The 26,116-nt window shown below is 48.7% G+C and overlaps 1 protein-coding gene across 2 annotated transcripts in view; it reads left to right on the top strand.

Annotated features, from left to right (window-relative positions):
• Nucleotides 1-26,116, top strand: part of WDR70 (WD repeat domain 70) — a 344,582-nt gene that overhangs the window by 123,926 nt on the left and 194,540 nt on the right. For both annotated transcript variants that reach the window (XM_069745936.1, XM_069745937.1), the window contains one exon: nt 16,098-16,157. In XM_069745936.1, coding sequence (XP_069602037.1) covers nt 16,098-16,157 — 60 coding nt within the window. The remainder of the gene's footprint in view (nt 1-16,097; nt 16,158-26,116) is intronic.

Genomic DNA, 26,116 nt, shown 5'->3' with positions numbered 1-26,116 from the left:
CCCAATTGAGCATGTGTGCTATCTTCCCAACACATTCGAAATAGAATCTGTCACCGGATGCCCGATTTTCTTCTCTAATTTTATTCCCTCTGCTTCTTCTGAGTATTCCCGCTTTTATTTTTTTTAAATCCGCCATACGGTTCAATAGATATGGGTCTTTTTATTTAGTGATTATTATGGTCTTTACAAAGGAGGCGTGGCTTACAGATCATTATGCAAAACAGCCTAAGGACACACCCCCGAGGATCCTGTGAACCGTAGAAAGGTGCATATCTCTGGAACCGTATGATGAATTTAAAAAAAAAAAAAAAAGAATAATCAGGGGGGAGCAGTGGGAATATGATGGCGTTTTAATATCCAAAAGCAGATTTAGAATGCGAGATAATTTGAGTCTTATATATTGAGCAACAGATTGTGTACCCTATTGATCTATTGAAGAGAATAGCGTGCGCCAATATAGAGTCCATTATTTTTTTTATTTTTATTTTTTTATATAGACGTATTTGAGGATAGAAATAATTTTTGCAATCACGGTAGGTTACATTATTATTATTATTATTATTATTATACATTTTTATAGCGCCATTTATTCCATGGCGCTTTATATGTGAATACGATACGTGAAGGCTTTTGCACCGTTTGGCTTTTTCTCTGCACCTCCAACAACCCATTTCAGGCCTTTTGTGCCAAATTAATGTTCTATTCCTATCAATAGCTCAGCAAAAAACTTATTAATTTTTGATGATTTGATCGATCGGACCCCCCAGTGATCGGACGTGAACAGGTGAGGAGAGGATTTCTATCCCAGGACCCCAGACGTCCCCTTGTTTGTGAATTTGGTGCGGTCACAAATTCCGCCATTCCTCCCAATCAAAAATGGAAAAACTATAACTAGAATTGTTCTTTCGGATAGAGGAAGGGACACATTACTGCAGTTGTGTCAGTAGGGGGCGGTAAAGCCATTAAGTGTAAGTTATGGGAGCCTCTGACTGTAGAAAAGTTACAAAAGTCATTTCAAAGTTTACTAATTTCCCCAGCATGCCCTTTTAACCCTTAAATTGGTTGTTTCACCTCGTCCCCCTTAAGGGTCTGGGAAAATGAATAAACCCCAGATTGATTGTCCGTGGATTGTCCCCGGCTCGTGAGGGCTAGTAACTCTTCTCCACTCTCACACTTCTGCATGGAGAGAGAGTTATTTATTTTGGAGAATGCTCTCGATTGGTTCCTTAAAGTGGTTGTCCACCAATTTTTTTTTTTTTTTATATATATATATTTTTTTAACTTTACAGCTAAAAATAATTTTTGCAATAGGATTGTATTCCGAATTTTGCAATTTTTGGCTTTTACGTTCAGCTTTGATGCTGTCGGCTGAGAGAAACACAAAAAAAGATAGATTAAACCGTTACAACGAAAACCAAGCTCGCTGATAGATTCTCAGTTAGCTCCTTCTGCAGCCAGCAGTAGAAGGTGTAGAACAAAGGCTGTAGAAGGCAGGCGACATCGCCCAGTCCTAATGAGCCTTGTAGTATAGACGATGGGGTGCGTCCTGTCATGGAGATATCCCCCGGCGGAGGATGAGCCCACCATATTGCGCCTCGGCCACTTGAGCCGCAGGAAGTGACCTCGGGGTGCCTCCGGGCTTCTCTCATCCTCCGCCGAGCCGGGCGTCTTCCCCGCGATCCTATCACACTAATAAATGGCCTTTTGTTCAGATTCCATTGTGGCGTCGACCGAGAAGGGAAACAACGAAATATTCCTCCCGCCAAGACCCCGCACCCGAGTCCGCCAAATATTACATTTTATATATATTTAGATTTTCTTGGCCTAGTAAGTGAAAAAAAAAATGGTGGGAAGGAGCGTCTGTTTCCTCCACTTCTGAGTGTCTCTTGTTGTATCATTAACCCCTTAGCATCGCACCCAATATTTTATTATTTTTCTTCCTTTTTTTTTTTTTTTTCTCCCATGAGTGTTAACTTATTTTATTTTTCCATCGAGGACTCGAGGATTTTTTATTTTTATTCTTTTATGACTATTTGTAGTTTTGATTGTCATCGTTCATTTTACCCAATAATGTATCGAAAAGCTAAAAAAGAAATAAAAAAATTGCGGTAAAATAAAAAAAAAAACGCGATTGTGACATTGTTTTTGTTATTCGTTGTGGTATCGCGGTTCTCCAGTTCTGTATGATCACGACGGAACTTTTTTTTATTTATATCTCTTTATTTTATTGGCTTAAAAAAATCAAAACTTAAAAAAAAAATGTATGTCGCCTTTTTATTATTATTATTATTATTATTATTAATGTGTGTGTGTATATATATATATATATATATATATATATATATATATATATATAATATTTTTTTTTTAATAATTTACTTTATTATCGGATGAGAGAAAAGCAGTGATTCAAACATATGTTTTTAAATATAGTTTTTACCAAATTTTTCACTGGAGCACCACGATGGTGCTGACGGCTGTTTTCAGCTTCGGCACCCTGCAATTGTTACATAAAGTTTTGTTTGTTGGAGGGGAGAAGGGAATGGATGCCCATAATTGCCGCTGCCATAGACTGGCCAACCTGTGCTCTTCACCGAGAGGCATGGATTATTATCCTGTTTGGGTTCCACTCAGAATTTCTGATTTCCCAATAAATACAAGAATATGGCGGCAAGTCGAAAAGATAAATCTGCACCAAATGTTGGTCTATATTTGCTGCTGTGGATTCCATTCGCTGATAAACTGTAGTAGAAACGTTTGCTAGAAACAAAATATGTCATGTTTTGGAGGAGAGAGAATGCTGAGTTGCATCCAAAGAACACCATACCTACCGTGAAGCATGGAGGGGGGGCAACATCATGCTTTGGGGGTTGTTTCTCTGCAAAGGGACCAGGACGACTGAACCGTGTACAGGAAAGAATGAATGGGGGCCATATATCGTGAGATTTTGAGTGCAAACCTCCAGCGACTCCAGAAATACACGCAGGTAAAGTCAATGAGCTAAATGATACTATTACATCTTCCCACCACTAGAGGGAGCTTATTGCATACCATCATTTATTAGTGAGCTCTGTGTGTATGCAGTGAGCTCCCCCTAGTGGTGGCTGCAGGTAGATAGAATTCTGACATTTAGGGAACTTTGCAGTTCTGAAAAATGTTAAGAAATGAGAACAAAATTTGTTTTCAGATCTCCTTTTCTTTAGTTTTGCCCCGCCATCTTGTGTATCCAAGTGCAGATTTGTTGTTGTTGTTGTTGTGTCCCCAGACGCTTCCTTAGCGATGAGCGGGGCGGCGGACACAGTATAGCCTCTCGTCAGTGTTTACAGAGCGCCGCTGCCTTCCTCATTGTTCCCGGCCATTGGAAGGAATCGGCCGGAGTCACAGGACTGAGCCGTGAAGTGCCTCGTCTCGCTCCTCACACTTGTATGACCTCGGTCCCTCACGTGGGAAAGTCTGACATTATATAGTGACGGTTTCTCTGATTTCTGACACCGGAGATGGGATTTTTTTTTTTTTTCCTGCCAAACCATTATGGTTCCCATGTGATCGCAAAGGGTTAAATCCGCACTGAAATCTGCAGCTTTGCCGATGTTTAGTTTTTCTTTCTTAGCATTTTTTTGGAGATTTCCTGCATGATGGCGGGAATGTAAAAAATAGTGAATTTTTCACCAGCAAATTCCACTGTTTATTTGTATTTTTTTTTTTTTTCTGTGTAGGAATATAATTTATGGACGTGTTTACACCTGCAAGTTCATTGCTGATTTTTGTTGTGACCGTGGAATGTTTGCTTTTTTTTTTCTATAGGTTTTTATGGGCAAAAAAAAAATGCATGTAAAAAGCGCAAAAATAAAGCAGCAAAAAATAATTGGTTTATCTGCGTTCACACAATGCAATATAGCAAACAAAATGAAGAGCGATTACAGCGTCCGAACACCGGGCACTGTGTATTTTACTGCAGATCCCTGCAAAGAAGGGTAAAAATTCAGCGTTTTCACGTGTTGGCTGCAGAGTAAAAAAAAAAAAAAAAAAGTAAAAACGCAATTGTATTTTTAAGTGCAAAATTCGGGAAATATTAATCTGATAGTAAGGGAAGGAAAATAAGAAAAAAAAAAACAAGCTGAATTTTTGGTAATATGGCAGCATAAAAACCTGATGAAACTGATGAATGTTTGTTTAGTCTGTCACTCAATCATTTATTATCGCCCCAATTCTTTCTCTGCAGTCCTATCTGTGTGTGTGTATATATAACCTTGACCAGTAGGTGTCGCTGCGCCCACACACATCCGTGCAGGAAGGCCGCAGGTAGTGGAGGTGCATTACTGTGTCCCTGTGCACTTGGGAAAAGCAGGTCATGGTCCACCATTCATTTTTATAGCAACCCCACCGCTCCTGCCTTTAACATTGTCCACCGCACCGGGTCCCCTCCACTAATGCAATCCACTCCACCGCTCCTGCCTATAACATTGTCCACCCCACCGGGTCCCCTCCACTAATGCGATCCACTCCACCGCTCCTGCCTATAACATTGTCCACCGCACCGGGCCCCCTCCACTAATGCGATCCACTCCACCGCTCCTGCCTATAGCATTGTCCACCTCACCGGGTCCCCTCCACTAATGCGATCCACTCCACCGCTCCTGCCTATAACATTGTCCACCGCACCGGGCCCCCTCCACTAATGCAATCCACTCCACCGCTCCTGCCTATAACATTGTCCACCGCACCGGGCCCCCTCCACTAATGCGATCCACTCCACCGCTCCTGCCTATAGCATTGTCCACCCCACCGGGTCCCCTCCACTAATGCAATCCACTCCACCGCTCCTGCCTATAGCATTGTCCACCGCACCGGGCCCCCTCTACTAATGCAATCCACTCCACCGCTCCTGCCTATAACATTGTCCACCGCACCGGGTCCCCTCCACTAATGCAATCCACTCCACCGCTCCTGCCTATAGCATTGTCCACCCCACCGGGTCCCCTCCACTAATGCAATCCACTCCACCGCTCCTGCCTATAGCATTGTCCACCTCACCGGGCCCCCTCCACTAATGCGATCCACTCCACCGCTCCTGCCTTTAACATTGTCCACCGCACCGGGCCCCCTCCACTAATGCAATCCACTCCACCGCTCCTGCCTATAATATTGTCCACCCCACCGGGTCCCCTCCACTAATGCAATCCACTCCACCGCTCCTGCCTATAATATTGTCCACCCCACCGGGTCCCCTCCACTAATGCAATCCACTCCACCACTCCTGCCTATAGCATTGTCCACCCCACCGGGTCCCCTCCACTAATGCAATCCACTCCACCGCTCCTGCCTATAACATTGTCCACCGCACCGGGTCCCCTCCACTAATGCAATCCACTCCACCGCTCCTGCCTATAGCATTGTCCACCCCACCGGGTCCCCTCCACTAATGCAATCCACTCCACCGCTCCTGCCTATAGCATTGTCCACCGCACCGGGTCCCCTCCACTAATGCAATCCACTCCACCGCTCCTGCCTATAATATTGTCCACCCCACCGGGTCCCCTCCACTAATGCAATCCACTCCACCGCTCCTGCCTATAATATTGTCCACCCCACCGGGTCCCCTCCACTAATGCAATCCACTCCACCGCTCCTGCCTATAATATTGTCCACCCCACCGGGTCCCCTCCACTAATGCAATCCACTCCACCACTCCTGCCTATAGCATTGTCCACCCCACCGGGTCCCCTCCACTAATGCAATCCACTCCACCGCTCCTGCCTATAGCATTGTCCACCGCACCGGGTCCCCTCCACTAATGCAATCCACTCCACCGCTCCTGCCTATAGCATTGTCCACCCCACCGGGTCCCCTCCACTAATGCAATCCACTCCACCGCTCCTGCCTATAATATTGTCCACCTCACCGGGCCCCCTCCACTAATGCAATCCACTCCACCGCTCCTGCCTATAGCATTGTCCACCGCACCGGGCCCCCTCCACTAATGCAATCCACTCCACCACTCCTGCCTATAGCATTGTCCACCCCACCGGGTCCCCTCCACTAATGCAATCCACTCCACCGCTCCTGCCTATAGCATTGTCCACCCCACCGGGTCCCCTCCACTAATGCAATCCACTCCACCGCTCCTGCCTATAACATTGTCCACCCCACCGGGCCCCCTCCACTAATGCAATCCACTCCACCGCTCCTGCCTATAACATTGTCCACCCCACCGGGTCCCCTCCACTAATGCAATCCACTCCACCGCTCCTGCCTTTAACATTGTCCACCGCACCGGGCCCCCTCCACTAATGCAATCCACTCCACCGCTCCTGCCTATAGCATTGTCCACCGCACCGGGCCCCCTCCACTAATGCGATCCACTCCACCGCTCCTGCCTTTAACATTGTCCACCGCACCGGGCCCCCTCCACTAATGCGATCCACTCCACCGCTCCTGCCTTTAACATTGTCCACCGCACCGGGCCCCCTCCACTAATGCGATCCACTCCACCGCTCCTGCCTATAGCATTGTCCACCCCACCAGGCCCCCTCCACTAATTCGATCCACTCCACCGCTCCTGCCTATAACATTGTCCACCCCACCGGGTCCCCTCCACTAATGCAATCCACTCCACCGCTCCTGCCTATAGCATTGTCCACCCCACCGGGCCCCCTCCACTAATGCAATCCACTCCACCGCTCCTGCCTATAACATTGTCCACCCCACCGGGTCCCCTCCACTAATGCAATCCACTCCACCGCTCCTGCCTATAGTAACATAGTAACATAGTTAGTAAGGCCGAAAAAAGACATTTGTCCATCCAGTTCAGCCTATATTCCATTATAATAAATACCCAGATCTACGTCCTTCTACAGAACCTAATAATTGTATGATACAATATTGTTCTGCTCCAGGAAGACATCCAGGCCTCTCTTGAACCCCTCGACTGAGTTCGCCATCACCACCTCCTCAGGCAAGCAATTCCAGATTCTCACTGCCCTAACAGTAAAGAATCCTCTTCTATGTTGGTGGAAAAACCTTCTCTCCTCCAGACGCAAAGAATGCCCCCTTGTGCCCGTCACCTTCCTTGGTATAAACAGATCCTCAGCGAGATATTTGTATTGTCCCCTTATATACTTATACATGGTTATTAGATCGCCCCTCAGTCGTCTTTTTTCTAGACTAAATAATCCTAATTTCGCTAATCTATCTGGGTATTGTAGTTCTCCCATCCCCTTTATTAATTTTGTTGCCCTCCTTTGTACTCTCTCTAGTTCCATTATATCCTTCCTGAGCACCGGTGCCCAAAACTGGACACAGTACTCCATGTGCGGTCTAACTAGGGATTTGTACAGAGGCAGTATAATGCTCTCATCATGTGTATCCAGACCTCTTTTAATGCACCCCATGATCCTGTTTGCCTTGGCAGCTGCTGCCTGGCACTGGCTGCTCCAGGTAAGTTTATCATTAACTAGGATCCCCAAGTCCTTCTCCCTGTCAGATTTACCCAGTGGTTTCCCGTTCAGTGTGTAATGGTGATATTGATTCTCTCTTCCCATGTGTATAACCTTACATTTATCATTGTTAAACCTCATCTGCCACCTTTCAGCCCAAGTTTCCAACTTATCCAGATCCATCTGTAGCAGAATACTATCTTCTCTTGTATTAACTGCTTTACATAGTTTTGTATCATCTGCAAATATCGATATTTTACTGTGTAAACCTTCCACCAGATCATTAATGAATATGTTGAAGAGAACAGGTCCCAATACTGACCCCTGCGGTACCCCACTGGTCACAGCGACCCAGTTAGAGACTATACCATTTATAACCACCCTCTGCTTTCTATCACTAAGCCAGTTACTAACCCATTTACACACATTTTCCCCCAGACCAAGCATTCTCATTTTGTGTACCAACCTCTTGTGCGGCACGGTATCAAACGCTTTGGAAAAATCGAGATATACCACGTCCAATGACTCACCGTGGTCCAGCCTATAGCTTACCTCTTCATAAAAACTGATTAGATTGGTTTGACAGGAGCGATTTCTCATAAACCCATGCTGATATGGAGTTAAACAGTTATTCTCATTGAGATAATCCAGAATAACATCCCTCAGAAACCCTTCAAATATTTTACCAACAATAGAGGTTAGACTTACTGGCCTATAATTTCCAGGTTCACTTTTAGAGCCCTTTTTGAATATTGGCACCACATTTGCTATGCGCCAGTCCTGCGGAACAGACCCTGTCGCTATAGAGTCCCTAAAAATAAGAAATAATGGTTTATCTAATACATTACTTAGTTCTCTTAGTACTCGTGGGTGTATGCCATCCGGACCCGGAGATTTATCTATTTTAATCTTATTTAGCCGGTTTCGCACCTCTTCTTGGGTTAGATTGGTGACCCTTAATATAGGGTTTTCATTGTTTCTTGGGATTTCACCTAGCATTTCATTTTCCACCGTGAATACCGTGGAGAAGAAGGTGTTTAATATGTTAGCTTTTTCCTCGTCATCTACAACCATTCTTTCCTCACTATTTTTTAAGGGGCCTACATTTTCAGTTTTTATTCTTTTACTATTGATATAGTTGAAGAACAGTTTGGGATTAGTTTTACTCTCCTTAGCAATGTGCTTCTCTGTTTCCTTTTTGGCAGCTTTAATTAGTTTTTTAGATAAAGTATTTTTCTCCCTATAGTTTTTTAGAGCTTCAATGGTGCCATCCTGCTTTAGTAGTGCAAATGCTTTCTTTTTACTGTTAATTGCCTGTCTTACTACTTTGTTTAGCCACATTGGGTTTTTCCTATTTCTAGTCCTTTTATTCCCACAAGGTATAAACCGCTTACACTGCCTATTTAGGATGTTCTTAAACATTTCCCATTTATTATCTGTATTCTCATTTCTGAGGATATTGTCCCAGTCTACCAGATTAAGGGCATCTCTAAGCTGTTCAAACTTTGCCTTCCTAAAGTTCAATGTTTTTGTGACTCCCTGACAAGTCCCCCTAGTGAAAGACAGGTGAAACTGTACAACATTGTGGTCGCTATTTCCTAGATGCCCAACCACCTGCAGATTTGTTATTCTGTCAGGTCTATTAGATAGTATTAGGTCTAAAAGTGCTGCTCCTCTGGTTGGATTCTGCACCAATTGTGAAAGATAATTTTTCTTGGTTATTAGCAGAAACCTGTTGCCTTTATGGGTTTCACAGGTTTCTGTTTCCCAGTTAATATCCGGGTAGTTAAAGTCCCCCATAACCAGGACCTCATTATGGGTTGCAGCTTCATCTATCTGCTTTAGAAGTAGACTTTCCATGGTTTCTGTTATATTTGGGGGTTTGTAACAGACCCCAATGAGAATTTTGTTACCATTTTTCCCTCCATGAATTTCAACCCATATGGACTCGACATCCTCATTCCCTTCGCTAATATCCTCCCTTAAAGTGGACTTTAGACAAGACTTTACATAGAGACAAACCCCTCCTCCTCTCCGATTTTTACGATCCTTTCTAAACAGACTGTAACCCTGTAAGTTAACTGCCCAGTCATAGCTTTCATCTAACCATGTCTCGGTTATTCCCACTATGTCAAAGTTACCTGTAGATATTTCTGCTTCTAGTTCTTCCATCTTGTTTGTCAGGCTTCTGGCGTTTGCGAGCATGCAGTTTAGAGGATTTTGTTTTGTTCCAATCTCCTCACTGTGGATTGTTTTAGAAATGTTCTTACCTCCCTTCTGAGTATGTTTTCCTGGGTCGTCTTTGTTCGAGTCTAATGTTTTTCTTCCCGTCCCCTCTTCTTCTAGTTTAACGCCCTCCTGATGAGTGTAGCGAGTCTTCTGGCGAATGTGTGTTTCCCAGGTTTGTTGAGGTGTAGTCCGTCTCTGGCGAGGAGTCCATCATACCAGTAATTCACACCGTGGTCCAGGAATCCAAATCCTTGTTGTCTGCACCATCGTCTTAGCCAGTTGTTTGCATCAAGGATCCTGTTCCATCTCCTGGTGCCATGCCCGTCTACTGGAAGGATAGAAGAAAAAACTACCTGTGCATCCAGTTCCTTTACTTTCTTCCCCAACTCTTCAAAGTCCTTGCAGATTGTCGGTAGGTCCTTCCTTGCCGTGTCATTGGTGCCAACATGTATCAGAAGAAATGGGTGGACGTCCTTGGAGCTGAAGAGCTTTGGTATCCTATCGGTCACATCCTTGATCATCGCACCTGGAAGGCAGCATACTTCTCTTGCAGTTATGTCCGGTCTGCAGATGGCTGCTTCTGTGCCTCTCAGTAGTGAGTCTCCCACCACCACCACTCTTCGTTGCTTCTTGGCTGTACTTTTTGCTGTCACTTGTTGCTGTGTGCCCTTTTCTTTTTTGCTTGCTGGTATTGCTTCATTCTTAGGTGTGCCATCTTCATCCTCTACAAAGATTTGATATCGGTTCTTCAGTTGTGTGGTTGGTGATTTCTCCATGGTCTTCTTGCTTCTTTTGGTCACATGCTTCCACTCATCTGCTTTTGGAGGTTCTCTGACACTTTTTGCACCTTCTGTGACCAGTAGAGATGCTTCTGTTCTGTCTAGAAAGTCTTCATTCTCTTTGATGAGTTTCAAAGTTGCTATTCTTTCTTCCAGACCCCGCACCTTTTCTTCTAAAAGGGCCACTAGTCTACACTTCTGACAGGTGAAATTTAATTCTTCTTCTGGTCGATCTGTGAACATGTAGCACATGCTGCAGCTCACCATGTAGGTTGTCACATCTGCCATGTTGCTCCTAGATCCTGCTGACTTGCTGTGTGTTTTCCTTCTTGTGTAATCTACTCAGCCAAGCTCTCTTGCAATAATGTCCTACAGGCAAAAATTCGTTTGGTGATGCTTTCGAAGCAGCTGGTCCCGGCTGTACCCAACGATCTTCTAGCTTAGGGAGACTTCGCTTCTCCCAGAAGGCACCTGGAATATGCAAATTAGCCTCCTGAAGCTTGAATCCCTGGTTTGGTGATGCTTTCGAAGCAGCTGGTCCCGGCTGTACCCAACGATCTTCTAGCTTAGGGAGACTTCGCTTCTCCCAGAAGGCACCTGGAATATGCAAATTAGCCTCCTGAAGCTTGAATCCCTGGTTTGGTGATGCTTTCGAAGCAGCTGGTCCCGGCTGTACCCAACGATCTTCTAGCTTAGGGAGACTTCGCTTCTCCCAGAAGGCACCTGGAATATGCAAATTAGCCTCCTGAAGCTTGAATCCCTGGTTTGGTGATGCTTTCGAAGCAGCTGGTCCCGGCTGTACCCAACGATCTTCTAGCTTAGGGAGACTTCGCTTCTCCCAGAAGGCACCTGGAATATGCAAATTAGCCTCCTGAAGCTTGAATCCCTGGTTTGGTGATGCTTTCGAAGCAGCTGGTCCCGGCTGTACCCAACGATCTTCTAGCTTAGGGAGACTTCGCTTCTCCCAGAAGGCACCCGGAATATGCAAATTAGCCTCCTGAAGCTTGAATCCCTGGTTTGGTGATGCTTTCGAAGCAGCTGGTCCCGGCTGTACCCAACGATCTTCTAGCTTAGGGAGACTTCGCTTCTCCCAGAAGGCACCTGGAATATGCAAATTAGCCTCCTGAAGCTTGAATCCCTGGTTTCCCTATAACATTGTCCACCCCACCGGGTCCCCTCCACTAATGCAATCCACTCCACCGCTCCTGCCTATAGCATTGTCCACCGCACCGGGCCCCCTCCACTAATGCGATCCACTCCACCGCTCCTGCCTATAGCATTGTCCACCCCACCGGGTCCCCTCCACTAATGCAATCCACTCCACCGCTCCTGCCTATAGCATTGTCCACCCCACCGGGCCCCCTCCACTAATGCAATCCACTCCACCGCTCCTGCCTATAACATTGTCCACCCCACCGGGTCCCCTCCACTAATGCAATCCACTCCACCGCTCCTGCCTATAACATTGTCCACCCCACCGGGTCCCCTCCACTAATGCAATCCACTCCACCGCTCCTGCCTATAGCATTGTCCACCGCACCGGGCCCCCTCCACTAATGCGATCCACTCCACCGCTCCTGCCTATAGCATTGTCCACCCCACCGGGTCCCCTCCACTAATGCGATCCACTCCACCGCTCCTGCCTATAGCATTGTCCACCCCACCAGGCCCCCTCCACTAATTCGATCCACTCCACCGCTCCTGCCTATAACATTGTCCACCCCACCGGGTCCCCTCCACTAATGCAATCCACTCCACCGCTCCTGCCTATAACATTGTCCACCCCACCGGGTCCCCTCCACTAATGCAATCCACTCCACCGCTCCTGCCTATAGCATTGTCCACCCCACCGGGCCCCCTCCACTAATGCAATCCACTCCACCGCTCCTTCCTATAACATTGTCCACCCCACCGGGTCCCCTCCACTAATGCAATCCACTCCACCGCTCCTGCCTATAGCATTGTCCACCCCACCGGGCCCCCTCCACTAATGCAATCCACTCCACCGCTCCTGCCTATAACATTGTCGACCCCACCGGGTCCCCTCCACTAATGCAATCCACTCCACCGCTCCTGCCTATAGCATTGTCCACCCCACCGGGCCCCCTCCACTAATGCGATCCACTCCACCGCTCCTGCCTATAACATTGTCCACCCCACCCATAAGTCTGTCCATTCCACAGCTCCTGCTTATAATTTTGTTCACCCCACCTGGCCCCCCCCCACCCATAACTGTCCATTCCACATCTCCTGCCTACAACATTGTCCTTCCTATCGGTCCCCCACCACTAATGCTGTCCACTCCACCGCTCCTGCCCATAATATTGTCCACCCCACAGGGCCCCCCACCCATAACACTGTCCACCCCACTGCTCCTGCTGTTAGTGCCACTCTTGTCTGTAGGTGGTGTCTGGTATTGCGGCCCAGCTCCGTTCACTTGAGTAAGGCTGAACTGTAACAGCGGACAGTCCTGTGACAGTGGCACGAGAATTGGCCAGCCTGTGTTATAAGCCCTGACCTGAGAGTGTTGACACCTGGCCTCCATCCCCGACTTGACTATTACCGCAGGTCAATAGTGGATATAACCGCGACTTCACTCGTCCGCTGTCACACGGCCGAGGTCAGCTCGTAGCCCTCGCCTAAATCCATGGACACCTGACACCACCGAGGGCGCTGTGCCCCTTTAATCTAACCTTTCCCATCCCTCAGGCGGACGGCGGCGTGCGAGACGTTACTCCATAGGACAGGGCCGCGCTATAATTGTTGGTGCTTTGATGGATTTGTCTGAAACGCGTCTCTACGAATCTCAGATTTCACCCGGGTCGGAATGTGGGCGACATTCAGCGTGAAGTCTCCATTCATCGTGTCCTTGTCATACGCTAATCAGCAGAGCAAACACCACACTGTTTATAATGTGGGCGAGCGGTCACACAGCGCCGGCCATTGCTTTCTAGGGGTTTCCACCACATGTCATGGCGTCATCCGTACCTCATTCATTTCAGGAGAAAGTGTCTGTCTGTCCCCGTCTTCCCAAGGAACAAACCTGACCTCTAATTTTATCTCCCCTACGTAATTTTGGATGAGAATTGGTCTCAGGAGGCTTCACTGCCGGCAGACGCAGGATTCATGGCAGCGTCACCTTCTCTTCTCCAGACAATCGTTCTTCTCCTATAAAGCCCCTTCAGACTGGTTGGGACATCTAGAAGAATGATTGTCCAGAGAAGAGAAGGTGACGCTGCCATGAGTCCTGTGTTTGACCACAGTAAAGCCTCATGAGACCCTTCATGTGTGGGGGTTTCTCATCCATGGAGGGGGTCGATAACAATTTACCTAAGAACATGCCCATGAATAAAGATCGGGATCTAAATCTCCCCCAAGAGAAACGTCTCCCATCATCCAGGACAAGGTGGTGATGATGCTTTCTCTAGCAGGATGACGACAAGGTCACAAGGAAAAGTGACAACAAAATATTGATATTTTGGTTCCTTGGCCAGGAAAGTCCCCAGATCTCATCCCATTGAGAACCTGCGGCCAATCCTCAAATAGTGGCAAAGTTGTGATAACCTGCGAGCTCTGATGAGACCAGAACGGGCGGCCATCAGTCAGGATTTGTCAAGAAGCCGATATCCAGCTGCCGGGGAGAAGTGCAGGAGTGTGGAGAAATAAGGGGCAGGAGTGTGGAGGAATAAGGGGCAGGAGTGTGGAGGAATAAGGGGCAGGAGTGTGGAGGAATAAGGGGCAGGAGTGTGGAGGAATAAGGGGCAGGAGTGTGGAGGAATAAGGGGCAGGAGTGTGGAGGAATAAGGGGCAGGAGTGTGGAGGAATAAGGGGCAGGAGTGTGGAGGAATAAGGGGCAGGAGTGTGGAGGAATAAGGGGCAGCGCTGGTAATATTGAGGCATCACAGAAACTTCATGGATTAGTAAATAAAAGTGTAAAAATGTATGAAATGTTATAATTGTCCATCAGTAACCAGAGAAACATCCGACTAAAAGAGTAAAAAACACTGAAGAGGGAAAATGTGAAAACCAAACTGCGTCAATCTCAAAACTTTAGGCCACGACTGTCCTTCTGACAAGCCATAATGTGGTCAGTTGTGTGTGACTAGTCCTGACAACGTCTAGGCTCCTGTTGAGGCTGTGAGTACAGGTCCCAGTACAGGACGTCGTGCTCCTCATGTCACTGTTATGGAGTCTATTTCTGACTCTTTGGTCACCAGGAGACACTGGAGGTCATTTGTTAGGGCTCCACCTGTCCTGTTGCTGGGTTGATGCCTTTCAGCAGCCCTGTCTGGCTTTCTCTTATGTAATGGCTGGTGTGCTGGGATCTGCTCCATGCTCTAGAGATTGTGATGAGACACAGCAGAGCCTTCTGACCCGTGTGTGCCACCCAGGCGTAGCCTTCTGACCCGTGTGTGCCACCCAGGCGTAGCCGGGCGACCCGTGTGTGCCACCCAGGCGTAGCCTTCTGACCCGTGTATGCCACCCAGGCGTAGCCGGGCGACCCGTGTGTGCCACCCAGGCGTAGCCTTCTGACCCTTGTATGCCACCCAGGCGTAGCCGGGCGACCCGTGTGTGCCACCCAGGCGTAGCCGGGTGACCCGTGTGCCACAGAAGACCTTACGTCCTGTGCCACCTGAATGGCTGTAGATGAAACCTCATCTTACCGGCACCATTCCTAATTTGGGGGGGTTTGTTTTGACATTCCTCTCCAGTTACTTTTATTTGCCCCAGTCTCTCTATCCTATCTATCTAATTATCTATCTCTTATTTATCTATCTACGTATTATCTATCTATATGTTCTCTATCTATTATGCTGTCTGTGTATATCCATTTATATATACACTGTAAAGGTGGACATCGGGGAAGGGGGGGGGGGGGTTACACAGATCTCACCGCTGTCCCCAGTTTATCAGGGATACATAACTTTGCTGCCTCCAATCGTCAGGACAATTGCTCATTTGATGGACGAGGCCGCGACTGCTTCCGCTACTAGGCCGGTTATTAGGGATCTCACAGTGAGCGTATGATATCTATACCTCCGATTCCAATGCATGAAATGTATATGGTGAGCTCATATGCTGGCTGGTTGTGGGATTTGCTAGGTCTTTTAGAATTTTAGGAGATTTCTAACTTACAGGATATCTCCGCCCCTGGAGGTCCCAGGCAGTAGATATTGTCGATATGTTTCCTATTGCGATATTTTTTTTTAATTATTTTTTTCCCCTTCATATAAAGATGAAACATGGCACGGATAGCATCATCCATCAGACTGATATTAAGTTGGAGGTGATAGAATGGCCTTACAGTGATGTGAGTGAATATGTTATATCCGGCTGTCCGAAAATATATCTCCCCCAAAAAATTGGACCGAAGAAAACCCCAATATTCATCAGTGACCACTGTCTCCAAAAAGTCTGGGGACCCGTGCTTTGAACAGAGGAAGCTCTGGCCTGGAAAGTGTACTTCTGCGTAAACAAATTTCAGTCTTGGTGGCTCATTCCCAGAGCAGATCTCCTGTTGTAATTACCTGGTCACTGCAGGAGGCCCCTACTTCAACTGAAGTGTCAACTCTCTCACCTCTCCTGAGACGTCTTATGGATTTTATAATTTTTTCTTTACAGCAGTTATTTATGTCTTTGCCTTTTATTTCAGAACCCCATTAAACGGATCCCGGACTCGCATGAGATCACACTGCAGCACGGCACGAAGACTGTAAGTGATTCCATGGCTTCTATTTCTTACACTTGTGTCTATGAATCTTCTGTCTTTTTTTTTTCTGCTTCTTGTAAATACAAGAGACCTGAGACTTCTGGATCGGTCTTTTTAGGAGCCATGCGGCTTTAGATTGCAAACTTATAATTCCGGAGGATCTTTTACTTCCCTGTGTCATTACTCTGTAATCTCTCTTGGACAGTTATGAATATTTAGACAAGTGGGTGTTGCCATTCTATTTGTCAGAAAGGCGTGTACCCCATTTATGATAAATGTGGACCAGCGTGTTATGAAGCAAGAAACGACTACACAAAGCTCCGATCGGAGCGTCGTGATCTTCCCAGAGACTGGTAGCCTAAACATTTTGGGATATTTTTACATATAAACCTTTCCCTCTTCCAGGAAATGGCGCTTTGTCTGACAAGCTCATCAGTCTGGTCCTCGGAGGACACATTTAGAGATGTGTGACTATAACATACGCCAGCTCTTTTTCATACAGTCATGGCCAAATGTGTTGGCATCCTTAAAATTGTTCCAGAAAATTAAGTATTACTCTTAGAAAGTTATTACAATTACACACGTTTTGTTATACACATGTTTATTTCCTTTGCGTGTATTTGAATAACACAACAAAAAAACAGAAGAATAAAAGGCAAATTGGACATAATTTCACACAAAATCCCCAAACTGGGCCGGACAAAATTGTGGGTTAACAATTTTGTTTCAAACGTGATGCTGGTTCAAACTCACCTGTGGCAAGTAATAGGTGTGGGCAATATGAAAATCACACCTGAAACCAGATAAAAAGGGGAGAAGTTGACTCAATCTTCGCATTGTGTGTCTGTGTGAGCCACGCTAAGCATGGAGAACAGAAAGAGGAGAAGAGAACTGTCGGACGACTTGAGAACCAAGATTGTTGAACAAATATCAACAATCTCAATGTGGTTACAAGTCCATCTCCAGAGATCTTGAGGTTCCTTTGAGTGTCCATGAAAATAAGACTGCACTCGGGTGTGGTCCAAATTTTTTTTTTTTTTTTTTTTTTTTTTTTACGGACCCATGGACTTGAATTGCCGATTTTTGATCCGACCCTCAGATCCTGTCTATTTTCCGCTGATCACTTGATCCGAGGAAAAAAAAATTGACATGTGAATGGCCCCGTAGACCATTACAGATATGAGTGCTATCCATGAAAAACAGGGATGGCACTCATATGCAAAAAACGGACATCTGAATGAGGCCTTACCCCAAGGAGAGGATTCCTCAGCTGTTTGCTATTGTCTAGGCATATAAGCTGAGTATACTCCAGGAGAAAGTAGATGTGATTTATTTTAGTGCCGGAGTGTTACCCCATAAGTCATTGGCACATGACCAAAGATACTGGCCAAACCAAAGGAAATAAGGACCCATCCTTGTTACACACATCTCCCGGACTCCACTCCCTTCTTCTGAGTCCGCTGCCCTCTGTTATGCTCCACGTTGAGTTTTTCCGGTTCCCCGGCGTGGATCAATTACATCATCTCCCCACACATATTTAAGGCCCATTGATGCACACTCCTGTGTCTTGGGATTGAGACTCTTGTGTTCCTTGTTTACTAGTCCTAGTCCCCATGATTCTACTTTTCTACTGGAAGCTGCACCAACACCTGGGGTCTGGGTGCCCACCCAAACCAGAGACTTGGCACATCCACTTCACCCAGTGAGCCCTTACTCCCTCTGTAGACAGCTGTTTCAGGGTTCTTGCCTCTCCTTAGGGCAAGATTTTTGATGCAGTTTGATGGAGAACATCAGCTGGTCTAAGTAAACTCCGAGGCCAGCCAATCCTCCCTGGGAAAAAGTATGCAAATTTGTTACCTTACTAAAGGAAGATAAAGCCGCCTCTCTAGTCCCAACTCCTGCAGGTAGCCACCTTCTAAATGAACGTCTGATCTTTTAACGTGCCACGCCCTATAAATAACGTTCTACACCAAACCAGGGTCTACTCCTCCAAAAGAAAGAAGTGCCTATCTGCAGACGGCTGTTTTGCCGTTCTTGCCCCCTTTGTTGCTGAGCCTGTTGTTCTTGACCTAGCATACGACTTTAGAAACTTTTTGCTTAATTTGCATATTTTTGGGAAAAGTTTTACATCTTGTTCAATAGTTTTGCCCATTATGCGATGTTTAAAAAAAAAATAGTATTGTAAAACTTTTCTAAAGTTGCCTCCTTTTGAAGCATTTTGCTTAACTTGTGGTTTTTTTTAACGTTTTACACCGTTGTTGACTTTAAATAGTTTTTTTTTTTTTTTGTTGGCAATTTACGTCTTTTTGACTAACCTGCGTCTCTTTGAAAACTTTTTTTTGCTTGACTTTAAAATGTTTTGCACAATTCGCACTTTCTGAAAAGTTTGTTTGCGGTTGGTGACTTTTTCAAAAGTTTTCTGCAACTTTTTGTTACTAAAGTTTATGCCAAAAAGTTACATTACACATGTTTGATAAATGTGGGCCATTCTCTATGGGTCTCTTCATGTTAATTTGATTCCCAGATGGGGGGCATTAGATGGCAGCTCTGATGGGGACCGGCACCCAGCGCCGCTGACCTATAAGTGTTACGGGGTCATGTCTCCTAGATGATATGGACTGTGTTATGTCAGGGTTTACTGGTTCTGATGAAATACACTCCCTCCAGGCCAATGAGGGGTAGAGACTACATTATTCCTGCTAAATCGCCCTTTACCGGGAACACAAAAGACTCACATTTGGGATTTCAATTGCCCTTGGATCCTTACACTTAGTGAGTCATTGAAGCAAGACGAAGGTCAGTAAAAAAGTCCTGTTGTCTCAAGCCGAGAGTCTCCAAAGGAGCTCCTAAATCTTCTCCTTGAAAACTTTGACCTCTTCTTGGAAGCGTCCAGCACCATAAATCCAAAGAACAAGGAGTCCTGATTAATGGGTGCAGATAAAGGGGGACACACAAGGCACTATTGATGGACTGGGGAGAGATGCTCCGTGCCCCCCTGGGTATTCCCAGTCATTGAAGTTGGTACTACAAGACTCATCACCTCTTCACTGCTCGGCTGGCATCTGATGGCGATGACCTGGAGATTTGGATTTTGACTAAGGGGCAAGTTAATTATTAAGTGTGACTCCCTTATTCTGTGGGACAAATATGACATGAGTTAATGCGTCCTTGATGCCACATTGGTACAGAGGGTCTCATATCTGCAATGCAAACACATGCGAGTGATGTGCAGATGGCGGGGACCTGATTTATTCTGTTTTCAGTAGTACAAGCATTTTATAAAGCTTTCGAGAGAGGCTAGAGGGACCGTTAACGTCCCAACAACTCGCTTGATTTAATGAATTGTCCCATAAACCTTTATAATCTAACAAAACAATATAGATGATGACTGTATGATCACTGGGGGCGCTGAAATGTCCACGGAGAAAGAGAATAGAGCCGTACTGAGTGTGCGACCACCCCTCCTATACACGGTTAATGGAGCCGTACTGAGTGTGCGACCACCCCTCCTATACACGGTGAATGGAGCCGTACTGAGTGTGCGACCACCCCTCCTATACACGGTGAATGGAGCGTAGTGAGCGTGTGCGACCACCCCTCCTATACACGGTGAATGGAGCCGTACTGAGTGTGCGACCACCCCTCCTATACACGGTGAATGCAGCCGTACTGAGTGTGCGACCACCCCTCCTATACACGGTGAATGGAGCCGTACTGAGTGTGCGACCACCCCTCCTATACACGGTGAATGGAGCCGTACTGAGTGTGCGACCACCCCTCCTATACACGGTGAATGGAGCGTAGTGAGCGTGTGCGACCACCCCTCCTATACACGGTGAATGCAGCCATACTGAGTGTGCGACCACCCCTACTATACACGGTGAATGGAGCCGTACTGAGTGTGCGACCACCCCTCCTATACACGGTGAATGCAGCCGTACTGAGTGTGCGACCACCCCTCCTATACACGGTGAATGGAGCCGTACTGAGTGTGCGAGCACCCCTACTATACACGGTGAATGGAGCCGTACTGAGTGTGCGAGCACCCCTACTATACACGGTGAATGGAGCCGTACTGAGTGTGCGACCACCCCTCCTATACACGGTGAATGCAGCCGTACTGAGTGTGCGACCACCCCTCCTATACACGGTGAATGGAGCCGTACTGAGTGTGCGACCACCCCTCCTATACACGGTGAATGGAGCCGTACTGAGTGTGCGAGCACCCCTACTATACACGGTGAATGGAGCCGTACTGAGTGTGCGACCACCCCTCCTATACACGGTGAATGGAGCGTAGTGAGCGTGTGCGACCACCCCTCCTATACACGGTGAATGCAGCCGTACTGAGTGTGCGACCACCCCTACTATACACGGTGAATGGAGCCGTACTGAGTGTGCGACCACCCCTCCTATACACGGTGAATGGAGCGTAGTGAGCGTGTGCGACCACCCCTCCTATACACGGTGAATGCAGCCGTACTGAGTGTGCGACCACCCCTCCTATACACGGTGAATGCAGCCGTACTGAGTGTGCGACCACCCCTCCTATACACGGTGAATGCAGCCGTACTGAGTGTGCGACCACCCCTCCTATACACGGTGAATGGAGCCGTACTGAGTGTGCGACCATCCCTCCTATACACTGTGAATGGAGCCGTACTGAGTGTGCGACCACCCCTCCTATACACTGTGAATGCAGCCGTACTGAGTGTGCGACCACCCCTCCTATACACGGTGAATGGAGCCGTACTGAGTGTGCGACCATCCCTCCTATACACTGTGAATGCAGCCGTACTGAGTGTGCGACCACCCCTCCTATACACGGTGAATGGAGCGGTAGTGAGCGTGTGCACTGTGAATGGAGCGTAGTGAGCGTGTGCAACCACCCCTCCTATACACGGTGAATGGAGCGGTAGTGAGCGTGTGCGACCACCCCTCCTATACACGGTGAATGCAGCCGTACTGAGTGTGCGACCACCCCTCCTATACACGGGGAATGGAGCGGTAGTGAGCGTGTGCACTGTGAATGGAGCGTAGTGAGCGTGTGCAACCACCCCTCCTATACACGGTGAATGGAGCGGTAGTGAGCGTGTGCGACCACCCCTCCTATACACGGTGAATGCAGCCGTACTGAGTGTGCGACCACCCCTCCTATACACGGGGAATGGAGCGGTAGTGAGCGTGTGCACTGTGAATGGAGCGTAGTGAGCGTGTGCGACCACCCCTCCTATACACTGTGAATGGAGCGTAGTGAGCGTGTGCGACTACCCCTCCTATACACAGTGAATGGAGCCGTACTGAGTGTGCAACCACCCCTCCTATACACGGTGAATGGAGCGTAGTGAGCGTGTGCGACCACCCCTCCAATAGACAGTGAATGGAGCCATACTGAGTGTGCGACCACCCCTCCTATACACAGTGAATGGAGCCGTACTGATTGTGCGACCACCCCTCCTATACACAGTGAATGGAGCCGTACTGATTGTGCGACCACCCCTCCTATACACGGTGAATGGAGCCGTACTGAGTGTGCGACCACCCCTCCTATACACGGTGAATGCAGCCGTACTGAGTGTGCGACCACCCCTCCTATACACGGTGAATGCAGCCGTACTGAGTGTGCGACCACCCCTCCTATACACGGTGAATGCAGCCGTACTGAGTTTGCAACCACCCCTCCTATACACGGTGAATGGAGCCGTACTGAGTGTGCGACCACCCCTCCTATACACGGTGAATGGAGCGTAGTGAGAGTGTGCGACCACCCCTCCTATACACAGTGAATGGAGCCGTACTGAGTGTGCGACCACCCCTCCTATACACAGTGAATGGAGCCGTACTGAGTGTGCGACCACCCCTACTATACACGGTGAATGGAGCGTAGTGAGAGTGTGCGACCACCACTCCTATACACGGTGAATGGAGCGTAGTGAGAGTGTGCGACCACCCCTCCTATACACGGTGAATGGAGCCGTACTGAGTGTGCAACCACCCCTACTATACACGGTGAATGGTGCGTAGTGAGAGTGTGCGACCACCACTCCTATACACGGTGAATGGAGCGTAGTGAGAGTGTGCGACCACCCCTCCTATACACGGTGAATGGAGCCGTACTGAGTGTGCAACCACCCCTACTATACACGGTGAATGGAGCGTAGTGAGCGTGTGCGACTACCCCTCCTATAGACAGTGAATGGAGCGTAGTGAGAGTGTGCGACCACCCCTCCTATACACGGTGAATGGAGCCGTACTGAGTGTGCAACCACCCCTCCTATACACGGTGAATGGAGCGTAGTGAGAGTGTGCGACCACCCCTCCTATACACTGTGAATGGAGCGTAGTGAGAGTGTGCGACCACCCCTCCTATACACGGTGAATGGAGCCGTACTGAGTGTGCGACCACCCCTCCTATACACAGTGAATGGAGCCGTACTGAGTGTGCGACCACCCCTCCTATACACGGTGAATGGAGCGGTAGTGAGCGTGTGCAACCACCCCTCCTATACACTGTGAATGGAGCGTAGTGAGAGTGTGCGACCACCCCTCCTATACACTGTGAATGGAGCGTAGTGAGAGTGTGCGACCACCCCTCCTATACACGGTGAATGGAGCCGTACTGAGTGTGCAACCATCCCTCCTATACACGGTGAATGGAGCCGTACTGAGTGTGCGACCACCCCTCCTATACACGGTGATTGGAGCCGTACTGAGTGTGCAACCATCCCTCCTATACACGGTGAATGGAGCGTAGTGAGCGTGTGCGACCACCCCTCCTATACACTGTGAATGGAGCGAAGTGAGCGTGTGCGACCACCCCTTCTATACACGGTGAATGGAGCCGTACTGAGTGTGCGACCACCCCTCCTATACACAGTGAATGGAGCTTAGTGAGAGTGTGCGACCACCCCTCCTATACACAGTGAATGGGGCGGTAGTGAGCGTGTGCGACCACCCCTTCTATACACAGTGAATGGAGCGGTAGTGAGAGTGTGCGACCACCCCTCCTATACACGGTGAATGGAGCGTAGTGAGAGTGTGCGACCACCCCTCCTATACAAGGTGAATGGAGCGTAGTGAGAGTGTGCGACCACCCCTCCTATACACGGTGAATGGAGCCGTACTGAGTGTGCAACCACCCCTCCTATACACAGTGAATGGAGCCGTACTGAGTGTGCGACCACCCCTCCTATACACTGTGAATGGAGCGGTAGTGAGCGTGTGCGACCACCCCTCCTATACACGGTGAATGGAGCGGTAGTGAGTGTGCAACCACCCCTCCTATACACAGTGAATGGAGCCGTACTGAGTGTGCGACCACCCCTCCTATACACTGTGAATGGAGCGGTAGTGAGAGTGTGCGACCACCCCTCCTATACACGGTGAATGGAGCCGTACTGAGTGTGCAACCACCCCTCCTATACACTGTGAATGGAGCGGTAGTGAGCGTGTGCGACCACCCCTCCTATACACTGTGAATGGAGCGGTAGTGAGCGTGTGCGACCACCCCTCCTATACACGGTGAATGGAGCGTAGTGAGAGTGTGCGACCACCCCTCCTATACAAGGTGAATGGAGCGTAGTGAGAGTGTGCGACCACCCCTCCTATACACGGTGAATGGAGCCGTACTGAGTGTGCAACCACCCCTCCTATACACAGTGAATGGAGCCGTACTGAGTGTGCGACCACCCCTCCTATACACTGTGAATGGAGCGGTAGTGAGAGTGTGCGACCACCCCTCCTATACACGGTGAATGGAGCCGTACTGAGTGTGCAACCACCCCTCCTATACACTGTGAATGGAGCGGTAGTGAGCGTGTGCGAGCACCCCTCCTATACACTGTGAATGGAGCGTAGTGAGCGTGTGCGACCACCCCTCCTATACACGGTGAATGGAGCGTAGTGAGAGTGTGCGACCACCCCTCCTATACACAGTGAATGGAGCGGTAGTGAGCGTGTGTGACCACCCCTTCTATACACAGTGAATGGAGCGTAGTGAGCGTGTGCGACCACCCCTCCTATACACTGTGAATGGAGCGGTAGTGAGTGTGTGCGAGCACCCCTCCTATACACTGTGAATGGAGCGTAGTGAGCGTGTGCGACCACCCCTCCTATACACAGTGAATGGAGCGGTAGTGAGCGTGTGCGACCACCCCTCCTATACACAGTGAATGGAGCGGTAGTGAGCGTGTGCGACCACCCCTCCTATACACTGTGAATGGAGCGGTAGTGAGTGTGTGCGAGCACCCCTCCTATACACTGTGAATGGAGCGTAGTGAGCGTGTGCGACCACCCCTCCTATACACGGTGAATGGAGCGTAGTGAGCGTGTGTGACCACCCCTCCTATACACGGTGAATGGAGCGTAGTGAGCGTGTGCGACCACCCCTCCTATACACAGTGAATGGAGCGTAGTGAGAGTGTGCGACCACCCCTCCTATACACGGTGAATGGAGCGGTAGTGAGCGTGTGTGACCATCCCTCCTATACACGGTGAATGGAGCGTAGTGAGCGTGTGCGACCACCCCTCCTATACACGGTGAATGGAGCGTAGTGAGCGTGTGCGACCACCCCTCCTATACACAGTGAATGGAGCGTAGTGAGAGTGTGCGACCACCCCTCCTATACACGGTGAATGGAGCGTAGTGAGCGTGTGTGACCACCCCTCCTATACACAGTGAATGGAGCGGTAGTGAGTGTGTGCGACCACCCCTCCTATACACTGTGAATGGAGCGGTAGTGAGCGTGTGCGACCATCCCTCCTATACACGGTGAATGGAGCCGTACTGAGTGTGCGACCACCCCTACTATACACGGTGAATGGAGCGGTAGTGAGTGTGTGCGACCACCCCTCCTATACACGGTGAATGGAGCCGTACTGAGTGTGCGAGCACCCCTCCTATACACTGTGAATGGAGCGTAGTGAGCGTGTGCGACCACCCCTCCTATACACGGTGAATGGAGCGGTAGTGAGCGTGTGCGACCACCCCTCCTATACACAGTGAATGGAGCCGTACTGAGTGTGCGACCACCCCTCCTATACACGGTGAATGGAGCGGTAGTGAGCGTGTGCAACCACCCCTCCTATACACTGTGAATGGAGCGTAGTGAGAGTGTGCGACCACCCCTCCTATACACTGTGAATGGAGCGTAGTGAGAGTGTGCGACCACCCCTCCTATACACGGTGAATGGAGCCGTACTGAGTGTGCAACCATCCCTCCTATACACGGTGAATGGAGCCGTACTGAGTGTGCGACCACCCCTCCTATACACGGTGATTGGAGCCGTACTGAGTGTGCAACCATCCCTCCTATACACGGTGAATGGAGCGTAGTGAGCGTGTGCGACCACCCCTCCTATACACTGTGAATGGAGCGAAGTGAGCGTGTGCGACCACCCCTTCTATACACGGTGAATGGAGCCGTACTGAGTGTGCGACCACCCCTCCTATACACAGTGAATGGAGCTTAGTGAGAGTGTGCGACCACCCCTCCTATACACAGTGAATGGGGCGGTAGTGAGCGTGTGCGACCACCCCTTCTATACACAGTGAATGGAGCGGTAGTGAGAGTGTGCGACCACCCCTCCTATACACGGTGAATGGAGCGTAGTGAGAGTGTGCGACCACCCCTCCTATACAAGGTGAATGGAGCGTAGTGAGAGTGTGCGACCACCCCTCCTATACACGGTGAATGGAGCCGTACTGAGTGTGCAACCACCCCTCCTATACACAGTGAATGGAGCCGTACTGAGTGTGCGACCACCCCTCCTATACACTGTGAATGGAGCGGTAGTGAGCGTGTGCGACCACCCCTCCTATACACGGTGAATGGAGCGGTAGTGAGTGTGCAACCACCCCTCCTATACACAGTGAATGGAGCCGTACTGAGTGTGCGACCACCCCTCCTATACACTGTGAATGGAGCGGTAGTGAGAGTGTGCGACCACCCCTCCTATACACG

Source organism: Ranitomeya imitator, chromosome 1 (genome assembly GCF_032444005.1).
Source record: "Ranitomeya imitator isolate aRanImi1 chromosome 1, aRanImi1.pri, whole genome shotgun sequence".
Classification (NCBI taxonomy): Eukaryota; Metazoa; Chordata; class Amphibia; order Anura; family Dendrobatidae; genus Ranitomeya; species Ranitomeya imitator.
The sequence above is the reverse complement of the archived record's forward strand: the minus strand, read 5'-3'. Positions and strand labels throughout refer to the sequence as shown.